This window comes from Gymnoscopelus braueri (assembly GCF_963280865.1).
Source record: "Gymnoscopelus braueri genome assembly, chromosome: 10".
Taxonomy (NCBI): domain Eukaryota; kingdom Metazoa; phylum Chordata; class Actinopteri; order Myctophiformes; family Myctophidae; genus Gymnoscopelus; species Gymnoscopelus braueri.
This window is the reverse complement of record NC_137611.1, coordinates 52,607,686-52,632,367: the sequence shown is the minus strand read 5'-3', so window position 1 is coordinate 52,632,367 and position 24,682 is coordinate 52,607,686. Positions and strand designations below refer to the sequence as shown.

At 40.0% G+C, this 24,682-nt stretch overlaps 1 protein-coding gene across 1 annotated transcript; it reads left to right on the top strand.

Moving 5' to 3' along the window:
- The first annotated feature begins 839 nt into the window (after nt 1-839).
- tmub1 (transmembrane and ubiquitin-like domain containing 1) lies at nt 840-19,509 on the top strand. The gene is made up of 6 exons (XM_080440974.1): nt 840-945; nt 6,746-7,050; nt 10,993-11,217; nt 12,830-13,025; nt 16,374-17,319; nt 17,476-19,509. Exons 2-5 carry the CDS (start codon nt 6,800-6,802, stop codon nt 16,539-16,541), a joined length of 840 nt encoding a protein of 279 aa, XP_080297100.1. The 5' UTR covers nt 840-945; nt 6,746-6,799; the 3' UTR covers nt 16,542-17,319; nt 17,476-19,509.
- Nucleotides 19,510-24,682: the final 5,173 nt, after the last annotated feature.

Genomic DNA, 24,682 nt, shown 5'->3' with positions numbered 1-24,682 from the left:
ATTGCGCTGTATTATATTTACAAATGTTTTCCCCCGGTCCCTTAGTCACTTTGCCCTTGAACACTGACTGGCTCTAGGTGACCACGAGGTCACGCCCAAGGGACACGGTCATGGCCAATGCAGCCAGACGTTCTGTCACCAAGGACAAATGAAAGAGGCGAGAGGTGTGGTCTAACAGGTATAAAGGTGGAGGCGGGACCGTTTGAAGAAGCAGAGCACCAAGAGAGAGCAAGCCTGTCAGTAGGAGAAGGATCTTTGAATCAACTGAAAGATTCTGCCAGAAAAAAGCATTTAGCCGCTCCACTATTAGTAGTCATCTTACAGTTTGTTTTCAGCTTGGATGCTGGCAGGTTTATTTATTTCCTTTTTTTTAATCTGATCAAAGATTCTTGATGAATATCAGTTCATGGGTCTTAATTTTCATTCTGTCTGTCTGTCTGTCTGTCTGTCTGTCTGTCTTTAGTGACGTCACAGAATTTACCAGGCTATCACAGACTGGTCTCCAACTATTAAGAGAATGGGTAAAATTATTATTGAATAACCAGAGGGGCATGCCTTCCTATCTTCCATATATTATATTATATTATATTATGATATGATTAAATGTACTCCACTGCTGCTTTTCTTTTGTTTTGTATTATATAATGCTGTTGCATAGTCTGGTGTCACTGTTCATACACATGTGACAAATAAAGCTTATTGAATTTAGAAATTGAAAAAGAACTACATAAAAAAAATAGCACATCAAAGGAATTTCAACCACTAAATGAACTACATGTAAAAGAAACTACATTTCCCAAACGTCCTTTATCGGCATGACGGCGTCACATCCGGTCCCACCGGCAACCAGGAAGTACAAAGTAGCAGCTGAGAGAGAGAGGAGCGAGTGGCTAATGCTAATGCTAACCACAACTATTATGAGCCTGAATGTTTTCTATCTGAACAGTAAGTTATTCGTTGTTATCATAATTAACTCTAATGAGCGTCAGCTGTGTTTCCATTGAGTGTCATTATCAGTATTTTAGTGTTCATACAGTCCGTGGAACTAACGTTAGATTGACGTCCATGTAAACATAATGCAAATGTACAGTGTATATGCTTATATTACAGTATGTACACAACATAACATCATATTTATAAACCTTTATAAAGCATAACGTCATGGTATATTTCAGTCTGACTGTCCGGTTTCTACTTCACGTCTATAAATAACTATATAAACAGCAGAATGGAAACATGTTTACACAGAATTATGAGTAAACATAATTATGTCCAGTGGTGGAAAAAGTACTCACATTTAAAAGTATCAATACTGCAATGTGTAAATACTCGGTTACAAGTAGATGTCCGGAATAAAACATTTACTAATGTACTAAAAGTAATAAAGTATTGGTAAGATGCACTTGGAAGTACCAAAGTAGAAAGTACTCATTAAGAAGCATGTCCCATTTCACACGTTTTCAAATGTATGACATTTTAGAAAATCTTTTGAAAATAGCAGATCTACAAGCTCACAATGTGTGGCATCGAGAGCTTGTAGAAATTTGTATATAGGGCTGAAGTGGTTAATGTATGTTTTGTAATAATAATCAAAATCTACAAAGTAACAAGTAACTAGTTTTCAAATAATTATAGTGGAGAAAAAAGTGCAATATTTACCTCTGAGATGTAGTGGAGTAGAAGTAAAAGTATTGAACATTGGAAATACTCAAGTAAAGTAAAACATACCTCAAAATTGCACTTAAAGTAAATTTACTTAGTTACTTTACACCAATGACAGTGGTTCTCAAACTTTAATTTCAGAAGGACAAATGGAACCAAATGTTGTACACTCAGAGCTAACAGACCTGTGAGGGTCCATTTAGAATCCCCTCGAGTCAAGGGACCCGTGGCCTGAGGGTGAATTGATCTGAATCTGATGAATTGAATACACAGAACCACAATGGAAAAATGTAATCCATGCTCATATGAGCTTGTAGATCTGCTATTTTTGAAACATCGTGAACATTTGTGCAAATCTTTGAATATATATATATTTTTAAGCGAACATTTGTAACTCAAATCTTTGATCTATGGGATTCTAATGTCTTCTAAATCCTAACAGTTTTCTGAAAAAACTATTGACCTTTTCATGTCAACGACCCCCAAAATGATATGTATTTGGCCACGGACCCCCATCTCAAAATATTTAGTTCCAGGGACCCCCATGAAGCAAAGATTTTATTTAAAAAGTTCCCTTTAAAAATTACATGTATTCAAATATTTGACTCCTGTTACTGAACACACACTCTGTAGCAATGAGTACTATCAGCATATAGAGCTATTTAACACTTATTTTAACCAAAGAAAATCACTTACCCTACCTTTTAAATCAGGGGTGGGCAACTTTGATGATGGAGAGGGCCACATTTCCAAACTCCAGAGGGCCACATTGCATATACTGTTGGGCACCTCTTATCTCCGTATTTTTACTGTTTTTGCCATTCTATGTCACACAAAAGTAGCAAAAATAGCCGATCTACAAGCTGAAAACTGCGACGCGTTTTTAGCTTGTAGATCGGCTATTTTTTGCTATTTTTGAATGGAATCCTGAAAAGTAACATTTGTATTTAATTTCAAATGCATTTAGTTATACTGTTAACTTTATAAACTTAAATACAAATACATTGGACATAAAATAGACAATATATTGTTTATACTAGTCATAAAGCTACTTATAAAGCGGGTCATGTTTGCATGTTTGGAATTGTAACAGCTGAAATCAATAATCTATCAGTATTCCGATATTAACCTGCGGGCCGCATTAAGTGAAGGCGGGGCCGCATGTGGCCCCCGGGCCGCCAGTTGCCCATGTATGCTTCTGGGGACACCCCCAACTGGACCTGAGTTGGCTCTGTATTTTGACCGCTTTTTTCTGTCCACACCAAATCTCTTTATAGTGGTGCAACGATTAATCATAATCAAATCGATTATTTAAATAGTTGCAAACTAATTTAGTAATCGAATCGACAACCCTCGCTGGAGGGTTTTTCTTTTCTCCCATTTAATCGTGGGTGTTTTTCCACATAACCATAGTTTTTTCCAGCGTTAAATGTAACTAAGCTTAGGAGTAGTGAGCCATATCTCTTCCCTAAAGGCCAGTCCACACCAATGCAACTCCTTGCAACCATTAACCCCAATGCAGTGGTGTAAAGTCACTAAGTACATTTACTCAAGTACTGTACAATTTTGAGGTATTTGTACTTTACTTGAGTATTTCCAATACTTTTACTTCTACTCCACTACATCTCAGAGGCAAATATTGTACTTTTACTCAATTATTTGAAAACTTTAGTTACTTTTAAGATATAAATTATTACATTATAAAACATACATTAACCACTTTAGCCCTATTTTATACATAGGCTATTTGAAAATAGCCGATCTACAAGCTCACAACGCGTCGCGATGAGCACACTGCGTGGATATTAGTCTGGTCCCTATCAACGATAGATTTTTTTCCAAGGGGCGGTTACAAAAAGATCCAAACGGACTCTATTGGTTAGACCTAAACCAATCAGAGCAGTGCTTCCTTGTACGAACGAATCAGAGCAGTGCTTCCTTGTACGTCATTGCTCCAAATAAGGTGATAAGCCCGCCCACATTTGGATACTGGGCCCTGATTGGTCCCGCACAACCTCTGCGGGAGAGAAATAAATTCTCTATGGATGGGGGCCAGACCTAATCTGCCGAGGGCTAAAGTGCATGCAATTTTGCAAAGGCAGATTCGTCTGGAACCAGGCTACTATATTTCAGTATTGGTACTTTTACTTAAGTAAAGAATTTCACTACTTTTTCCACCACTGCCCCAATCAATGACAGTTGCAAGGAGTTGCATTGGTGTGAAGTTGAACTGGCCTTAACAGGCATCTGTAGAATCGTCCCCAGGTCTTAATGGGTTAAAACTGTTTTGTTGCAAGGAGTTGCGACTAGTTGCATTGGTGCGGTCTGGCCTTTTGCCATCTGCCGATAGCTGCACATGCACAGTTGCACACTATGGTAGTGACAGCAAAGCAAAATATGGTGGTGCCCTATGCAGATGGCTTCCAACATCATCTAAAGCAGGGGTGATGCAACTTTGATGATGGAGAGGGCCACTATATTTCCACACTCACTCCAGAGGGCCACATTGCATATACTGTCTCTCCGTATTTGATTTTTTCCCCCGCCATTATGTCACACAAATGTAGCAAAAATAGCCGATCTACACGCTCAAAACGCATCGCAGTGCGACGCGTTTTGAGCTTGTAGATCTGATTTTTTTTGCTATTTTTGAATTGGAATACAGAATTTGTTTTTGCTATTTTTCAATAGGCTCTATTCACAGCAGCCGTATTATGAAGACATTCACAGGTGTTACCAATGATACTAATGAAGGCTCTGTTCCATTCTGGTCAAACAGAGTCAGGGTGCTGATATTGTGTGCATGTTGGCTCACTGGAAACACTCTGCTACACCAGTGGGTCTAAAGTTGGGGTCCAGGGACCCTCATGGGCTTCCAAATGGCCCCTTACGGATGTGTAACTCTGAGAGTGTACAAATGTTTGTACACTCTCAGAGTTATGGGGGTCGTGAAACCATAGATATAGAAACCTAGATACCTCATTGGCCTCTGCAGTTCATTGGAGCGACTTGTATCTCAATACAAGGCTCTTCCGCGGGGCTGTTTGACTACTGACCAATCACATCGCGTTAACTACTGGCCAATCACAGCGCGTCTAACTGACTAGTTGCTGCGCGGCTGCCTCTTAAGAAAAGACCCGCCCCACCTGCCTCTGATTGGCCTACCGAACGCCCCCTTCTGTGACGCACACGGAAGTTTCCAGCTTGCCCCCCACAAGCATAGAGGAAGCGGAAGTGCGTCCGAGATGCCGACGCTTCAGAGCCAGAGGAGGCGTCTACCTTTATATGTCTATGGTGGAAACCACTGTCCTAGACTAAATGGAACAGAGCCTTCATTAGTATCATTGGTAACACATGTGAAGGAAGTGCTAATATGGCTGCTGTGCATAGAGCCTATAGGAATCCTGGATAATATCATTTTTATTTAATTTCAAATGCATTTAGTTATACTTATGTTAACTTTATGAACTTAAATACAAATACATTGGACATAAAAAAAGACTATAGAATTTTAATACTGGTTGTTAAGCTACTAAAATATAGACTGAAGTAATGAAAGTGGGTCATGTTTGCATGTTTGGAATTGTAACAGCTGAAATCAATAATATATCATTATTAGGATATTAACCTGCGGGCCGCATTAAGTGAAGGTGGGGGCCGCATGTGGCCCCCGGGCCGCACGTTGCTCATGTATGGTCTAAAGTCTGAGGCCATTTGCCCTCTCAACATCATAAATAAAAGGATTACCTGCAGTCATCTTAAGTAGGGCTGTCACGATTACAACACTTAAGTTGACGAGTAATTGTCATACAAATAATTGCGATTAATGATTTAAGTGTGTTTGTGGCATTGAACGTATGAACACAAATTATTACATTCCTGTTTGGCATTTTACTAGGCTTTATAATAAAAAAATTCACAGGGCAGATATGACAAATTATGTATACAAAGAAATTACTGACACATTTATTACTTTTATTTAAAAGAATAAAGAAATAGCTTATATAACCCGTCACAAAGTTGAAATTGTATGATCATTTTTCAACATGGAAACAATTATGACGATTATCTCCAATAATTGCAATTAGACGATTATGTAATAATTGCGACAGGCCTATTTGTAAGATGGAGTTTCCACTGTACTTTAACATTTAAGCCAATACAACAACGTACCTGCGTGCAGCGTTATAGGATCGAGAACAAACAATATGGCTTGGATATTTATTTTTAAATGACCTAGTTCAGTTTTAAAAGTGTACAGTCACCCTTTAGCCTGACAAATGTGTATTCTATAATAAGATTAATGCAGTCAGAATGGGTGGCTTTTATTTATTTAGATTTTATTTGTCTTATTTTAATAGTCTATTCAGCAGCTGAGCAAAATGTTATAAAATATGTATTTTTGAATGAATGATTCGTCTTTATTGTCTTTATTTTTTGTTAGTTAGAATAAAATAAAATAACTTAAAATGTATACGGTAAATAAGTGCCATAATCCGATCAATCGTTTCCAGTGGTGTAAAGTAACTAAGTACATGTACTCAAGTACTGTACTTAAGTACACTTATTTTTACTTTACTGGAAGTACTTTTACTACTTTTACTTGTACTCCACTACATCTCAGAGGCAAATATTGTACTTTTCTACAATTATTAGAAAACTTTAGTTGCTAGTTACTTTGCAGATATAACTTATTACATTATAAAACATACATTAACCACTTTAGCCCAATCTAAACTATCTGAAAATAGCCGATCTACAAGCTCACAACGCGTCGTGAGCTTGTAGATCTGCTATTTTCAAACATTTTACTACTTTTACTTTTGGTACTTTAACTATATTTTTATGACAGTACTTTTGTACTTTTACTCAAGTAACATTTTGAACACAGGTCTTTTACTTGTAACAGAGTATTTCTACATTGCAGTATTTTACTTAACTTTTACTTAGGATTTTACTTAAGTAGAATATGTGAGTACTTTTTCCACCACTGATCGTTTCGATAATCGGCCGATTAGTCAATTACGAAGTGTGTGTGTGTGTTTGTGTGCGTGTGCGTGTGTGCGCCTGTGTGTCCATCCAGGTGCCTTAGCGTGCGTTGGGCGGCGGTGAGGTCACCACAGAGAGGTCAAAGGTCATGGCGGTGATAGAGGGGGTGGGGGACGAGGTCACGCTGCTGTTTGGCCTCCTACTGGTGGGTCTGGTCCTGGTGCTGGCCTGGCTGTCCACTCACACCGCGGAGCTGCACGCGGAGCCCGCCCCTTCTTCCTCTGCGAGCTCCGCCCCCACGCCGGAAGATGCCGCGGTTCCCGTGGCAACCCTGGCAGACTCTCTAGCTCCGCCCCTTGGCGACGAAGCAAAGGCGGAGGCTGACGGAGAGGGACGAAGGTAGACACGCACACGCACACACACACGCACACACACAACACACACACACATGCACACACTCGCACACACACGTAGGCCTGTCTCCATTATTACATAATTGTCTTAGTCACAATTATTTGAGATGATAGCAATTATTTTGCTTAATCGTTTCAAACATTACAAATTAAAATAGTGGAAATAGCAGATCTACAAGCTCACAGTGCGTTGCATTGTGACATGCTGTGAGCTTTTCACTATTTTTATTTCGAAAGTATAAAATATAAAATATGTCATTTCTTTGTATGTTTAAAGGACCGCTTCACCCATTTTTAACCTTATCTTCATATAATTGGTCCTCACCCGATGCTCACTATAACATGGCACCGTTTCTGTCTATTCACTGTGTCTCTTTGGAGGGCTGTTAGTCTCACGTAGTCAGTAGAGATGCGCGGATCGCGGTTTTAGCCGTGGTTGCCGCAGTTTGGGTGGATTTGGGTCAATCAAATATAATTATTAATTAATATCGGATAAACCGCGGGTGAACTATTGCGGTAAATAAATTAATGACATCTAATATATCTATCCATAAAATAGCTAAATCTCTGCGTGCTTGTGTCTGTGTGAGTGTGTAGAGCAGCCTCTGTGCGATGCGATCACAAAATGCATTGATTTAGCCTATGGAATGTCGGTGCGTCTTTTTTCTTTTTTTTTAACCGGTGCTGCTGTGCTGCGCTGAAGAGCAGTGCGCTCTGTATGTTGGATGCCGCATGTGCGGCATCCAACATACAGTTGGATGCCGCACAGTTGGATGCCGCACCGACATTCCATAGGCTAAATCAATGCATTTTGTGATCGCATCGCACAACTAATACTAAAACTAACGGGGAATACCAGAAAATAATAATATTTTGACATACGGGAAAAACGGTTGATGCGGATATTAAAATTGGATAATATAATTATTGCGGTTGGATAACGGGTGGATAATTAATTTGTACCGTGGATTCGGATGACCATGAGAGGCCATCCGCGCATCTCAACTATTCCACAATCTCTGAATGCTATATAGAGTCTGGAACTACAACTCCCGAAATCCGAGAGAGGAAACTGGCACTTCCGTTCACGAAAATATATTTTAAAATATCTTTACATTTTACTTTTTAATTTCCATTTCTGTTACGCAGCAAGCTAAATACACTTAGATGATTTCTATTTATATTAGGATAAATTTGCGCGATGGTAAAGAAAAAACGGAAGTGGGGAGGAGGCTTCACATCCGGTTTATATTCTAATCATGATCAGAGCTTCCGAGTCCCAGACTGTATGACCGGAAACATTTGAAAATTGTGGGAGGCAACAGTCTGGCCACGCGAGACTAGAGGGCTGTGGACAGTTCAGTACCACTGACACTTTTTTAAATGAATGCAAGAGCAATGAATTCTGTTTCTATGCTCTTGCATTAATACAAAATAAAAACAAAATAAAACAGATGATGTCTCTGGGAGGCAGGTTTCTGAACTGTCCACGGCCCTGAGACCAGAGATGGGCAGTATTTGAAATACATGTATTTGAAATACGTATTTGAAATACTTTTTTGTATTTTGTAATTTGTATTTGGCTGGGATGGAAAAAATTAAATGTAATTTGTAGCAAAATACTTTCAAATACTTTTCAAATAGTATTTTCTGTATTTGAAATACATAAAATACTTTTCTTTTTTTTCCCACAAATTGACACGTTTTAAACATTTACACAGGTTTAAACTGTAGGAGAAAAACAAACAAACACACACACACACACACACACACACACACACAATGTGTGATGTCACTTTTACTCTGCCTCTGATTGGCTTACCCTCAAATTGAACCACAAATGAGAGGCAGAGTAGGGCGGGCCTTGAGTTGAGACAGACAGAGTTCACATCAGACTTTTTGTGAGATTTAACACCACTTTGCCATCATCTGCACCAGTTGAACGGCTCTTCTCCTTTGCTGGTATGGTGAACCGCCCTCACAGAAGGAGATTATCAGCTGAACTGTTTGAGAAATTAGTCGTACTCAAAAACAACTAACTTAACTCAGGGTCAATGTGTCCACACACATGTGACAAATGTGTCCATGGCAAGACTTGACCATGTCTGTGACTGATGAAAAATGTTTTAACAAAAAAAAACATAATTTTGTTTTTGTGTAATGTGTGAAGAAAACACGGATAGTACTCAACCCTTTTTTTTCACAATAGGTAAGGTATGTTTTGACAAACATGACCCCCACAAGCCACTGAAGCCAGCATAGTGGACTCAGTTTCTCATAATACCCAGTAATTGAAATTCCAGTGTCCAGGTTTTTTCTTTTTTTTCACAATAGGTAAGACACTGATTTAATGAGTACGGAAATAAATATGTTTGTCCACTAGTAGGCTACACATTTAGGGCTAGGCCCTATGTGTTTCTGGAATATATGTCCATGCCAATTTTTGGGCGGTGAAACCGCCCCTATATGTGAGGTTTGGAAATTGCACCCCCCCACCCTGCGCTGTGATTGGCCACCAGTGTACCCCCCTAACCCTGCACCGTGATTGGCCAATCACAGTCTATTCAGGACTGTGATTGGCTAGTGAAACATGACACATGTGCATAGCCCTATAATTAGGACTATGCACTTGAAAAAAACACATTTATGTTTTTTTTTAAGTTAGGGGTGTACAATGGTTGGTCCACAATATTACTTTTCTTTAAGTGAACTTCCATCACTGTGATGACCACTGTGACCACACCGCCCACTTCACACTGGGTGTGATTTTGTATTTATTTTTGACAAACCTGACCCCCACAAGCCACTGAAGCCAGCATAGTGGAGTCAGTTTCAGACTTTCAGTTTTTGACTTGATTGTGAATTGATTACCAAATAATCTACTAAATAAAGTTCAAGTTGTGGCTTCTGTGCAGTGCAGCTTTTTTATTCACCATGTCCATGGATATGACAAACACAGCCACAAGGTTTGGTTTCCTTATGCATTAAAGATAGTTTACTTTTGTAAATTACTGCATAACACATAAATGGTCAGACAAGCCTAATATTATTTGTGATGCTATGTATATACAGCATGCAGTTCAATTTAATTTGGTGGTGGTGGATGTTTGATACAGTTATAGCACTTTGATTTGCTTAGAATTTCTCCTAATCATTATTATTATTAGGCTGGCAGAGTGGTTTTGCAGGCTTTGAAGTACAGATGTAGAGGCAGCTGTGCATTCAGTCTCATGCCATAGTTATTGTCTAGTTTTTGATGATAACGTTAACTCTGGCATGCGCTCTCACTCACAGTGGTAAACATTTAGGCTGCGTGCTCCAAAGCCAAACACCATCAAAAACACTCTGCTTGTATGGTCAATTTATTCTTAGAAATTCTGACAGGCAATTGATTTAATATTTGGCAATCAATATATTAAATAACTAATCATTTCATAATTTTTTATGAAATGTATTTTGTGTATTTTCAAAATACAAAATACTTATTTTGTATTTTCAAAATACGTATTTTGTATTTTCAAAATACAAAATACAATTTTGTGTATTTTCAAAAAACAAAATACGTATTTTGTAATTTCAAAATACAAAATACGTATTTGTATCTCAAATACATTTCTCTGACCTGTATTTATATTTTGTATTTTGATAAACTGTTCGACCCAGTATTTGTATTTTGTATCAAAATACTTTTCAATGTACAGAGTGAGTAGACAGATATGATGCCATCTCATAATGAGCGTTAGTGAGGACCAAAATGGTTGAAAATGGGTGAAGTGCTCCTTTAACTTATTTGTCATATCTACCCTGTGATCCAAAAGCAAATAAATGTATTTTTCATGTATATGCTCCAATGTTCAATGCCAAAACACATCATTATTGTGACAATTAATCGTTGAGCAACATTTCGTGGTCGTGGCACAACCCCCAGGCAGAGCCTTACGGGAGACGGGCCAGTAGACGACGGCGTGAGGCATCGGGACTCCGCCTCCTCGTCCTCGTCCAGCCTGCTAGACGGTTCGAGTCCCGCCGCCCCGGACCCAGCCGCCGCCGCCCCGGAGGTGCAGCGGAACATGGTGCTGAGGTTGAAGTTCCTCAACGACACGGAGAGAATGGCACAGGTCACGCCGCAGGACACCATCGGATACATCAAGAGGTAATTAACGGGTCTAATTAAATTCAGCGTAGCGAATAGCGATTGTTCATGTAGGCACGGAAGGCAGGAGGTTTATATGCTACGTTCACTCTCCCCAGACCCCCCCCCCCCCCCCCCTCATTCATTCGCTACGTACTCCCACAAGTCAGTACATTCAACCTCACGCCGTTCTCATTCGCTACAAGCAAACTCACTCACGCCCTCATTCCCACAGTGCAACTCTGGCGGTTCATTTAACTCTTTGACTGCCAGAGTATATTCATAATATACTCACCCAGTGCCAGCGATTTTCGTGTTTTATAACCTTTTCAACCGGTCACAGAAATGTTATATCCATTATAATCCATCGTCGGATCGTGTGTGTAAACAAAGACGATCCATGTACCAGCCCCCAAAGGGTTACGTTTTCAGAGCCGAGCTGTCGTGAAGTAGTTTTCACCCGCGCAACCAGGCTGCAGGCACCATATACCGGCAATAACGCACGTACCCCCCCCCGCTGGCTACTGAACATTTATATATATATTATGATCGCGTGTCAGACCGTTGGCAAACACAAAGGGGATAACTGCTCGTCGTCCAGAGAAACCGGAGCTCTCCGAAGGCAGTCAAAGAGTTAAGCAGCCTCTGTTCTCTGTTCATTCTACGTGCCTAGCTGTCATTGCCGGTTGTACAGCTGTTGGTTTTCAAATTCCCTCCACCTCCCTGGCCTCCTCCCTGTGGCATTTAGTTCATATTGTTAATAATAGGTTGATTCTGTGGATTGTTCAGTGGTTCTATGGATTGTACTATGACTATGATATGTGGTAGTTCAATTATGCATTGAGGGTTCAATGTCATGTTCATGTAAAACTGTATTTTATGCTGTCATGCTTGCGCAGGTAATCTGTGATATCACATGGGCAGAGTCACACCGCCAAACTGAATGCAACGTCATTGCAGTAAATGGTTAATATTGCATTAAATGACCCTAGGTGGGGTTGGTGAAAGGGCCTTTCTGTGTGGAGTTTGCATGTTCTCCCCGTGTCTCCTAGGGTAGTAGTTCACAAAAACATGCAGTAATCCTGGTCACTATACTGCCTCCCCCTGGCCAGCCGGGGCGCCTGATGGAGGGGAAAGGAACTGGTTGGAATAACGTGTTCCTTCCACGCGCTACGTCCAACCAGGGAAACTCTCCCCTGTCAGGTGACAAGAAGGTCAGTTGGCTCTCATGCTTTGAAGGAGGCATGAGCTCGGCCCTGGCCTCTCTAGGTTGGCAGAGGGAGTGTAGTGCCCAGGATTACATAGACAATTGGCACTGGGTGTAAAAAATAGGGTTACAAAATCGTGGGATAAAAATAATAAAAAAATAAATAATAATATTGCATTAAATGGTTATATGCAATACATGGTAAATTGTTAATAAATGGTAATGTTTCATCCTGAGCTGAAGTGTCTAAATGAACAGTAGAGATGAACGATGGGTGGGCCACAACCGCTTTCCCCATTTCCAAGTGGGCCCTGATCCAGAAAAGGTTGAAAACCTTCTTCACTTCACACAGTTTGACTCTGCTGTGTGTGTGTGTGTGTGTGTGTGTGTGTGTGTGTGTGTGTGCGCGCGCGCGTGTGTGCACAGAACATATTTTTCAGGTCAGGAACAGTGCGTGCGTCTCATCTATCAAGGTCAGCTCCTGCAGGATGACGGACAGAGCCTGCAGTCCCTCAATCTGACCCACAATGCCGTGCTGCACTGCTACATCTCGCAGCACGCGGCGCGGGGGGGCGTCGGGGCGGGGCCAGCCGGTGGCGGCGTGGGCGTGGCCTCGGAGCAGGTAAAACCTCTTTTAACCTCTGATCACTTCAAGTAGCCTAGGATGGGCTCGGGAGTGGAGGAGAGAGTTTCCCCCCCATCTTTCATTGTGTTTGGTTTTTAAGATTCTAAACGGCATAGTTCCCGAAATACTTGCTTAACCCTTATAGACACGAGGGCCGATTCTACAAATCGTCTCTGTCGGGTGGAAACCAAATCCAAATCTGTTACATTTCAGGATTCAAATAGAAAAATAGCAAAAGTAGAGCTTGTCGATCTGCTACTTTTGGTACTTTTTGTGTGACGCTGCACTATGATCAAGTAGGGCATTGATTTACGAAAAAACACAACAAGTTAGAAGATGGAGGTAAGAGGTTTGTGCCCGACAGCAACGAAATACCATCTAAATCTTCTGAAAAACCTATGATGTTGCTATATTAGCTAAGATCGAAAATGACACGGATGCTTTCCAGGTCTAAATGGGCTAAGGGGCGTGACCACAGAGAACGCCTTTTTCATTAAGCCATTAACACATTGACTGCCAATCGCGTAGATCTACGCGAACCTATTTAAAGCCGCCACGTGCCAATCGCGTAGATCTACGCGAACCGGTGTTTTTCTCGAAATGAACAAAAAGTGCACAAATTTTTGATCCACTTCCGTTTCCGGTAGCACCACCGGAAACGGAATTATTCGGGTTCCGTTTTTTTTCGATCGTATCCGCTTCCTGTCTGGGATCCTGTCTAAAACTCGATTATCTCGGTTGTTGTTTTTCTCCTCGCTGATCACTGTTTAGCGCTCACCGCTGTATCTTCAAGATGGCGGCTCGTATTTGGAAAGGGTTTTCGCTGGCCGTTTCACACAGATCCTCTGTGTGTTTAGAACCAAATGAACGCGCACTTGTAACTTATTTAGCGAGGTCTGTGGCGACATGAAAAAAACAAAAAAACAACAATAAAACGCTGGCACTGGTGAGTACATTATGATATTAACCTCTGGCATGGAATGTGTTAAGACCTGAGGGCGATTCTACAAAATGTATTCTAAATCCCTACAGTTTTCTGTTTCTATATCAGTGGTTCTCAAACTTTTTCATGTCAAGGACCCCCAAGATGGTATGTATTTGGCCGCGGACCCCCATCTCAAAATATGTTGTTCCAGGGACCCCCCAGAAGCAAAGATTTGAGTTAAAAATGTTCGCTTTGAAAGAATATAAATATATTAATTTGCACACATTTTCTCGATTTTTCAAAAATAGCAGATCTACAAGCTCGTAGCGCGGCACTCGGTGCCGCGCCATGAGCTTGTATATCTGCTATTTTTGAAAAGCCAAAGTGTAAAGTAATACAATTTTTTTTTTAGCTCAAATCAAAAAGTGACATAGATGCGTTCCAGGTCTTAATGGGTTAATACTTTTTTAGAAGTTGGGTACAAAATCAGTTCACTTCTGTATGATTGCTGAGTTGGCAGCAGTCTTCCATGTGTTTCTATGTGATAAAGATGCGCTGATGCGCTCAAGCTGGAAACGGTTCAACTTTTGGAGAGGAGCGCTAGTCATTTGATCCTCCTTATTGTGTGTGACAACCCGATAACTTACAACCCGACTTATATTCATTACTACAACTATGAGAAGTCCATGTTTACATTGTTTCAACCAAGCTATTTGTGCTAATTACGCACTAGGACGTTTGAGCAGTGAGCACCTCAATAGTTGGTTTAAACAGTGCGGACGTCGCCCTGTGTGCGAGCATGCTATCCAAAGCACTGCTCAGCTTGTCCATAGTGAGAGATGCTCATAGGTACTCCACCCAGGTTCAGGACCCTTACGGGTAAGAATGTGTTTTATTACGCGAGCCGCTACTCAGTGGAATGCTCTGCTCAGCAGATCTGAAATCCATGAATTCCTTTCCAAAGTTTCAAACTGATCTTGAATCATGGCTTCAATTAAATGCTAATTGAACTACGATGAACTCATCCCCTGCCTGGACTGCCCCTTAGATACAGATGGCTCATTCTCTCGTGTGCCTTTTGTTAAAGGGGACGGCCACCCATTTTCAACATTAACACATTAACCGCCAAGAACGTAGTCCTACGGTCCGTTAAATCCAACTGTTAAGCGCCGAGACCGTAGCCCTACGGGCTGCGGTCTTTTCGCGCATGCGCGGTCCGGGTGCACTTTCGGATTTTTTTTGATCCACTTCCGTTTCCGGTTTGATGACCGGAAATAGAATTATTTGGGATCCGGTTTTGACGATCACGCCCGCTCCCATTCTACAGACGAAACTGAAACTCAATTCTCTTCCTGTAGTTTTTTCTCCTCGCATTTCACTGTTTAACGTAATCCACTCTAACTACAACATGGATACCCCGTTTGACACGCGATCTTCACTGGGAGATACAGGGAGATCTCGCGGATGTAAACAGACCGTGTAGAGCTCAATCTTAAGGATTTTAACAAGATCTATGGCGACATGAAAAAAAGAAAAAAAAGAAAAAAAACACCTTGGCACTGGTGAGTACATTATGAGATTAACCTCTGGCGGTCGATGTGTTAAAGAAGTCCTACACCCAAATAATTACTTATTTTCTATCAATTACACACCCAATGAAGCCTTACATTCATGGAGATTTGTTTTTGTTTTTGCCGCATTCCCAAGCCAATCTGTCAGTAGGAGACTCGGTAGGAGACTCAAAGAGTCAGACTTAGCTGGTCATCAAATTATTGGCTCAGGAATGCGACAAAAACAAAGAAAATCTCCATGAATTCAAGGCTTTGTGGGGTGTGTTATTGATAGAAAATAAAAAATGTTTTGGGTGAACTACTTTTCCACATTATGGACAGCCTAAAACCAGAGATCTTTTGGGGTCTTGTGATCAGTGACTTACGGTTGCTGTAGTCTTTGGCCCGCCCTCTAGACTGCCCTCCTGCTAGAATCATCTCGCAGAAACAGCGTGGCTCGCGGCAAGAACAAAATAGCATTTTCATGTCTTGTGAAACAGAATATATAATCATATGCCATTATAAACTACTATGATTTACGTTTACATACATACTGGGACCACAAAGGAAACAAGCTTTGCCTTTTTTTTGCTGTTTATTCCGTTTTAGCGCTTTTAACACATCAAGTGCCAGAGGTTTTTTAAAACAGGGTACATCCAGTGCCAGCGTTCTAACTTCTTACCGTTTACGCTGATCTGTTTAGAGCTGTAGAAGCCTCCACGAGGACCCGGATGTAAACAAAGGGTGTCTGCACGATGGCCGAGGGTCGAAGATTCTTGTGTTTGGCACTCAATGTGTTAATTGGGTGATAGTGTGATTTTAACTGTTGCAAATACAGTCTCCTGTTCTTTTTCTTTTCCACACACACAGGTGCTGAACGTGGGCAGCCTCATGGTGCCAGTGTTCGTGGTCATGCTGGCCGTGTTGTGGTACTGCCACGTCCAGTACCGCCACGTCTTCACGGCGCCCGCCACCGCCTCGCTGATGGGCATCACCGTCTTCTTCAGCTTTGTCGCCTTCGGAGTCTATAGACGATGAAATCCTCAATTAATGAATTGATGAATTAATTAATTAGTCTACAGACGATGCATTATATTACACACCATGCTTTACAGGGCCGTTCATACACACCCCAAGCGCTCTAACCGTAGTCTATAAAGCAGTTGGTTTCTCAAACTTTTTTTTTTTTTCATTTCAAGGACCTGCCAAATTAATGTGTAGTTGGCTATCGTTGCAGTCGGGCAGAAACCTTGTATCCATATTTCAACTTTTTATGTTTAGTTTTTTCGTAAATGAATGCCGTTACTTCATCATACAAGAGTGTCACACAAAAGTAGTGGAAAATAGCCGATCCGCAAGCTCACAACGGCTCGCGATGCGAGCTTGAGGATCGGCTATTTTCCCTACTTTAAATCGTTTCGAAAAATAAAACATTTTTTTTTTTTTTTAAACTTGCAAGGTTTCCACCCCGACAGCAACGCTATACTATAATGATGTCTATAGCTGTATCATTGGTTATAGTTGTGATGAATAACCATAGCTATAATGACGTCTATAACTGTATGGTTCATTATGGTTGGTGGTGTGTGGACTCTCCCATCCACTGGAACCATTTTTTAAAACTACGTCTTTATAGTTATCATTATAGTTCCTGGCTGTGGACAGCCTGTATCACTGAGCTGTCTGTCTGTTTACCTGAATGTCTGTCTGTCTGTCTGTCCTGTTTTGTGTGGAAGACATGGCATAAAACCGTAGCTTCCACAGCGATGGCTGACAGGCTGTGTGTGTGTGTGTGTGTGTGTGTGTGTGTGTGTGTGTGTGTGTGTGTGTGTGTGTGTGTGTGTGTGTGTGTGTGTGTGTGTGTGTGTGTGTGTGTGTGTGTGTGTGTGTGTGTGTGTGTGTGTGTGTGTGTGTGTGTGTGTGTGTGTGTGTGTGTGCGCGCGTGCGCACGCACACGCGTGTGTGTTTTTAGTGCCAGACACACCTCTCGGAGGTGTTTTTTTTAAGGAGGTCAAAAGGTCAACTTCCTGACTCCACACAGAGCAGCGTGTAGCTATGCTGCTTTCTCATTGGCTGAAACCCAAATAAACTGTCTGGTTTCCGTGCTTCTTCAGCGCTACAGCAAGAGGGTAAGAGTTTGTGCATGCCCTGTTTGGCGTGGGATTCAAACCCTCAACATAGTCATTAAAGTTGGTGTAAGTGATATTATTTGGTTAAAGTTACGGCTCTATATTGTGATAGTAATCGTTGCTATAGAGTGTTCGTTCAGTAACAGGGGTTTCCCCGTCTCTCCAGCTCTTCAATAAACAGATAATACATTTTCAGGTGGGACTCCAATTTTATCCAATCAGGAGAGCGAACCCATTTGTCAGCTTCAATTTCATAGTGTTCCAGACCAGTTCCAATTCATATGTTTTGTTTCATCTCTTCCATTTTGGTTCAAATTGGTATCCAGACTTGAAAATGTATTTTCTGTTTATTAACCCATTAATACCTGGAACGCATCTGTGTCACTTTAGATTTCTTTGGCCGCGCTATGAGCTTGTAGATCTGCTATTTTTTGAAAAATCTTGTTTTTAAACTGTCAGGATTTAGAAAACATTTTTACGAATCGCCTCAGGTCTTAATGGGTTAAAAAGCTGGAGAGAAGGGGAGAACCCCGTTACTGAACTCTAAGCAATGATTACGATCACAATATAGAGCTTTTTAAAACTTTGAGGCTGCCGGGTGGGTACCTTTATATGTCCAAAACGGTTACTTTTCAGGAAATGGGAAAACAATAACCTGTGTTCCAATGGAACTATATAAGTTATTATTTATTCACAAGCTCTTGTTAATACTTTGCATTGCTTCAGTATTTATACAACCCATAGACACACTTAACCACATATGCTTTCACTCAAAAAAACAAAAAATACCCGATCTACAAGCTCACAACGCATTACATTGCAAAGCGTTGTGAGCTTGTAGATCAGGTATTTTTGCGAGACACTCGCGTGCGTCAAAGTAGGGCATTAATTTACGAAAAGATTTGAGGTTTCTGCCCGACAGCAACGACCGAACAACTAAATATCTCTTACTGCACCTTTAAAAAAAACGAGGTCAACCTGGAGGTTTGCAGAGTTGAGCTGTGGGCTCAACACTGACCTTGACCTTTTGACCCCATGTCTGACTATACTCCATGGTAGGAGTACATTAACCACTTAAACCCCAGGATCCAATATTCTGAGGGAAAACCTTCGCAGAAAATAGCAGATCTACAAGCTTATCTGCTATTTTCAAAAGATATTTAATGTCGAGCGAAAACAGAAAAGCTACTAGAAGAGGGCCCTGAGGGACTCCACTTAACCATATGGGGTTTAAGTGGTTGAAGTCACGTATTGTTGCCGTCGAGCAGACACCTTGTGTATCCATATTTCAACTTTTTATGCTTGTAGATCTGCTATTGTTTTAGAACGGCTTTGGACATCCAAGGTTTCCACCCTACCGCAAGGACAGGTCACATAAAGACTTAGAGATGTAATAAAATGAAGTTTCACGACCTCGGCTCGTGATTTGACGATACAGTGTATTGTATCGTACAGACATACATACGTACATATACCCAGGGACGTACGTATCATGTCTGAAAATAAAAAAACAAAAAGAGCTGTCCTCTTCTCTCTCCATGTTTTCTTCATCTCTGCTCGTCACAAAAGAACGTCACCGAGATGAAATTGTTTCATTGATGCTTGATTGATTCGGAATTAGGATTTGGAATTATATTGTTTGATTTCTAGTAAAAACTTAAAAAAAATGTCTTAATGTGCGAGATTCACTCACTGTGCCTCTGTCTCACATCTTGTCTGTCTATGTCTGTCTGTTTATATGCATCTGTCTGTCTATCTGTGGTAAAAGGTTGTCAGTAGTTGATCAGTATGCGAGGCCTGGATGTGGGAGTGTAAAAATAATCTTTTATGTAAAATATGGAAGGAAGTACAATTCTATTAAATCATTCTTTTATGAATGCCTGTGTTTTTGTTGTTTTTCTTTCATGTAGTGAAGAGATGCTGTGGAAACCAGTCCGCTTTCTGCTTCATCTCTTTTACACTTAAAATTCAGCCAGTAATACTAATTATATAAACCATCTTAATTATAAACTAATTATATAAACCATCTTCATTATTTATATACTTATGTACAATTTTGAGGAATTTTTATTTTACTGGAGTATTTCCAATGTTCAGTACTTTTACTCCACTACATATCAGAGGCAACTAGGCTATTATACTTTTACTCCACTACAGTTAAATGAAAACTAGAGTTACTAGTTACTTTGTAGATTTTGATTATTATTATTACAAAACATACATTACCCACTTCAGCCCTATATACATTTCGGCCATTTGAAAATAGCCGATCTACAAGCTCACAATGCACATTGCCTGTAGATCGGCTATTTTCAAAAACTTGTGAAATGGGACATTCTGCATAATGAGTACTTTCTACTTTTGGTACCAATACTTTTGTACTAGTGAATTCCAGACTTTTACTTGTAAAAGAGTATTTCTAAATCTAAACACATTTACTTAAGTAAAACATAATTACTTTTTCCACCACTGCATAGGACAGAAAAACACATACAGAAACGTTTCTAGAGGGACTGTTCAGTGTTGCACCCGGGGTCACCCGGACACATTTAGCGGCTGTACTGACAAGCAAACATGGCGGACGTTTCTTGTTAAAATAGAATTATGGAATAAACGGGTTAAATAATAGGATGAATTGCAATAGAAAGGTCATAAGAGAGTGTAAATCACAGTCATGTGATAAAACTCCTTCTGAATGATTACATTTGTAAGATAAGTGCTGAATCTGAGTCACTTTGAGTGAACACTGAAAGTTCTCACTGTGACCATATTAATCCAGTAGATGGCAGTATAATGCAATGAAAAACAAGAATGAGTCACACAAGTAGGTGCAGAGCAGAGGGAGAAGTTTAACAACAGTTCAGTGGTGGGAAAAGTACTCAAATGTTTTACTTAAGTAAAAGTATCAATACTGCAATGTAGAAGTACTCTGTTACAAGTCAAAGTCCGGAATAAAAAATTTACTTGAGTAAAAGTACCATATTATTGGTATCAAAATGTATTTAAAGTACCAAAAGTAGAAAGTGCTCATTGTGCAGAATGTCCCATTTCACAGGTTTTTAAATGTATACAATGTCTGAAAATCTTTTGAAAATATCAGATCTACAAGCTCACAATGTGTCACATCGCGACACATTGTGAGCTTGTAGATCGGCTATTTTCAAATGGCCAAAATGTATATAGGCCTGAAGTGGTTAATGTATATGTTTTGTAATAATAATCAAAATCTACAAAGTAACTAGTAAATCAAGTAATATAATTCATATAATTGTAGAGGAGTAAAAGTACAATATTTGCCTCTGAGATGTAGTGGAGTAGAATTAAAAGTAGGCTATTGAAAATTGGAAATATTTAAATAAAGTAAAAATACCTCAAAATTTTACTAAAGTACAGTACTTGAGTACATGTACTTAGTTACTGCAGTTAAACATAAAGAAAGAAAAAAAACATGTTTGTTAAAGGGATATTTCACTTTGAAATGAAATAAACATTAAAAAAAAAGATATGAAAAACGAATGCAAAAGTAATGGAACAATCACGGCCCCTCCCGCATTAGCATGTCCTTCTAATGTGTGAGGGGGCCGTGACTGTTTCAGAAGACTTTGTTGAAGTTTTTTCCATAATTTTGATAGACAGCAACAAATGTTTTTTCTTTTATATATTTCGAATGGCTTTTATTTGTGTGTGTGTGTGTGTGTGTGTGTGTGTGTGTGTGTGTGTGTGTGTGTGTGTGTAAAATTGCCTGCCACTGTGCGTCTTTAGTTTACCTTTAAGCGTTAATTGAGTGTTAATTGAATGTTAATTGAGTGGTGCACAGGTGTTAAAATGTTTGCCATTACTGGGGATCCAGTTCAGTTGTTTCAGCTGCTGTGTGTGTGTTTGTGGATTACAAGTGTAGCAAACAGTGTGTGTTTCTGACAATGTAAGTGTTGATTATTATGTTAAGTGCAGGGGTCTTCAACTTTAGCCACTTACCTTCGATACTTGTTAAACTTTAACTGTGGCTCTGTACTTGGTTTGCTCTTTTTTCCCCTTCTACACCAAACCTCTTCACTGAAAATAGCCAATCTACAAGCTCACAAGGAATTGCGGAGCTTGTAGATTGTCTGTTTTTGGCATAAATGAATGAATGAAAAGAATAGGTATGCTAGGGTTCAAGTGGTTAATGTAAAAATTAACCTCTATAGTAAGGGGTCCTAGACCCCCTGTTACCATGCTTTGGTGTATTGAAGTTCTTTATCTTGGATTATATCAGTGTTTGCTAGATTCAATGTGTAGTTTGAGGCAGTCTATATTCCATCACTTGTTTAACTCAAATCTTGTCAAGTTGCTTCCCACTGTTAGATTACAGAGTGTCTTTAATTATTTAGGCTACTTGTAGGACATTGTTTCCATAATGTTTGCAGTGGTGGAATAAGTACTCACAATTTGACTTAAGTACTATTACCACAATGTAGACATAGTATACTCTGTTACAAATAAAAGTCGTGTATAAAAAAAATACCTGAGTAAAAGTACAAAAGTATTTGCATAAGGTCCCATTTCGCAAGTTTCCAAACGTATAAAAATGCTTTGAAAATAGCCGACCTACAAGCTCACAACGCGTCACTTTGCGACATGTTGTGAGCATGTAAATCGGCTATTTTCAAATAAATGCATGTTCTGTATAATCTACAAAGTAACAAGTTTTCAAATAATTGTAGTGGAGTAAAAAGTACAATATTTGCCTCTAAGATGTAGTGGAGTAGAACATTGGAAACACTCCAGTATAAGTAAAACAAATCCTCATGTGTACAGTACTTGAGTAAATGTACTGTTCTGGCCCCAGAGTCACTGCCCATCTTTCGCCGCAGGCTGAAAACCCACCTCTTCAGGAAACACTAGCCTGACCCTTCCTCTTAGCCTTGCCTACTTGTTGTCAATTATTTGTACGAGCTCTTGTTTTATTGGATCTTGTTTATTTGATACACTTATTTGTTTTAGCTCTTGCTCAATTTATTTATATTTATCTGTTTAAGAAAGTAGGTAGCTGATATATTGCACTTTTACCGTAGCGCTAGGTATGCTCTTAGTTGCTTGTTTTAGAAGAGACTGCACTTAAAGACTTCTGGTGATTAGTAGTTTTCTTGCCAACTATGTTGAATGCACTTAGCCTATTGTGAGTCGCTTTGGATAAAAGCATCTGCTAAATGACTGTAATGTAATGTACTTCTGGACCAGGGCCTGCTTGAAATGTTGAAAGTGTTGGCAGCCCACCCATCTGATAAGTGGTCAGAGGGAGGGGGGGGGGCACTGCTTGCATTTTCAGAGCATCTTTTCTTTTAATCAATTAATCGATGGTGTTCTGACTTGGGTCAGTGGAACAGACGTGATATAAGTCCCTATTTATCCGTATCACAATGAAAACTAATTGACCTTGACATGAAAAAGTTTGAGCACCACTGATCTATAGTAACAAGTTTTTCAGAAAACTGTTGGGGTTTAGAAGACATTTGTAGAATCCCCAGAAGCAAAGATTTGAGTTACAAATGTTTGCTTTAAAAAAAATATGTATGTATATGTATATGTATATGTATATGTATATGTATATGTATATGTATATGTATGTATATATATATATATATATATATATATATATATGTATGTCGCAGGGAGATTGGCATTCATGGGAAATTGGAAAGGTATGGTCGTTTTTAGGCGTGAGGCGGGGCTTTGATGCGAGGCAGACCTGGCTTATGATGCGAGGGGAACGCTGAGGAGCGCTGAAAATAAACTGGATAATATGAGAGAAATATTCTATGACAGGTTGGATAATGAAGCGGTTAAGGTGAGGTTTAGGCATAGTTTTACTGAGGTTAAGGTTAGGTTTAGGCATATTTGCAAGAATTAGAACCGTCAATCAAAGCGACTTCTGGCCAGACCGATTAACGTCACCAGTCGCAATCAAAGTTAATCGATAACAAAGGGGGAAGGGGGGGGGGGGGGGAACAAGCGCTCCTTTTTCAATTTCACTGGTTTTCCAATTTCCCAGTAACATACTGTGTATATATACACACACAAAGATTTGCACACATTTTCACGATTTTCAAGATTAGCAGATATACAAGCTCATAGTGCGGCACTCGGTGCTGCGCTATGAGCTTGTATATCTGCTATTTTTGAATAGCCAAAGAAATCTACAAATGACACCGATTCTTTCCCGGTCTAAATGGGTTAAAATCTTAGTGTTCTTCCAGTTATTTGGGGGCCTACTTGCAATATCCTCACAGAGATTTATAACTTTAATGGAGAAACAAATTGGTTGAATATTCATTCACACATTTCTCTTTCTACAGCTATGGCCTGTAATGACTTTTTAAGTCACACGTTCCAGCCAGAAAGCCTGGGAAAATGCCTGCCAGAAACGCCTTGCCCTGGACTTCTACCAGCGTTATGTTGAACTCCCCAACTAACACATGGCTCTGAACAGAACCTGGCCTTCCTGCAGGGAAAAAACATGGACGCCCTCCGAAGGTAGGTAGATTCCACCTACTTTTTTTTTTTCTTTGTGAGACTTCTTTTTTCTATCGATTACACACCCCATGGAGACTTGAATTCATGGAGATTCTTTAGTTTTTGTCGCATTCATTCCTAAGCCGATAATTTGATGACCGCCGGCGGCTCCTACCGGTTACATTAGCAGCTTTCCGCCAGTCATCAAATTATTGGCTCAGGAATGCAACATAAACTGAAGAATCTCCATGAATTCAAGGCGTGTGTAATTGATAGAAAAGTCATCTTTTTGGGTGAACTATCCCTTTAACCCATTAAATCCGGGAACGCATCTACTAATGTCTTCTAAATCCTAACAGGTTTCTGAAAAACGTATGTTGCTATATAAGTGGTGCTCAAACTTTCATGTCAGGACCCCCAAAATGATATTTGGTCATTTTAGAAAACTTATGTCAGTATTTAGGAGGCGTTTTTGGAATCGGCCTCAGGTCTAAATGGGTTAAGTGGAGATTTCCAAGTGGGCCCTGATCCAGCTGGTTGAGAACCAAAGCTACAGGT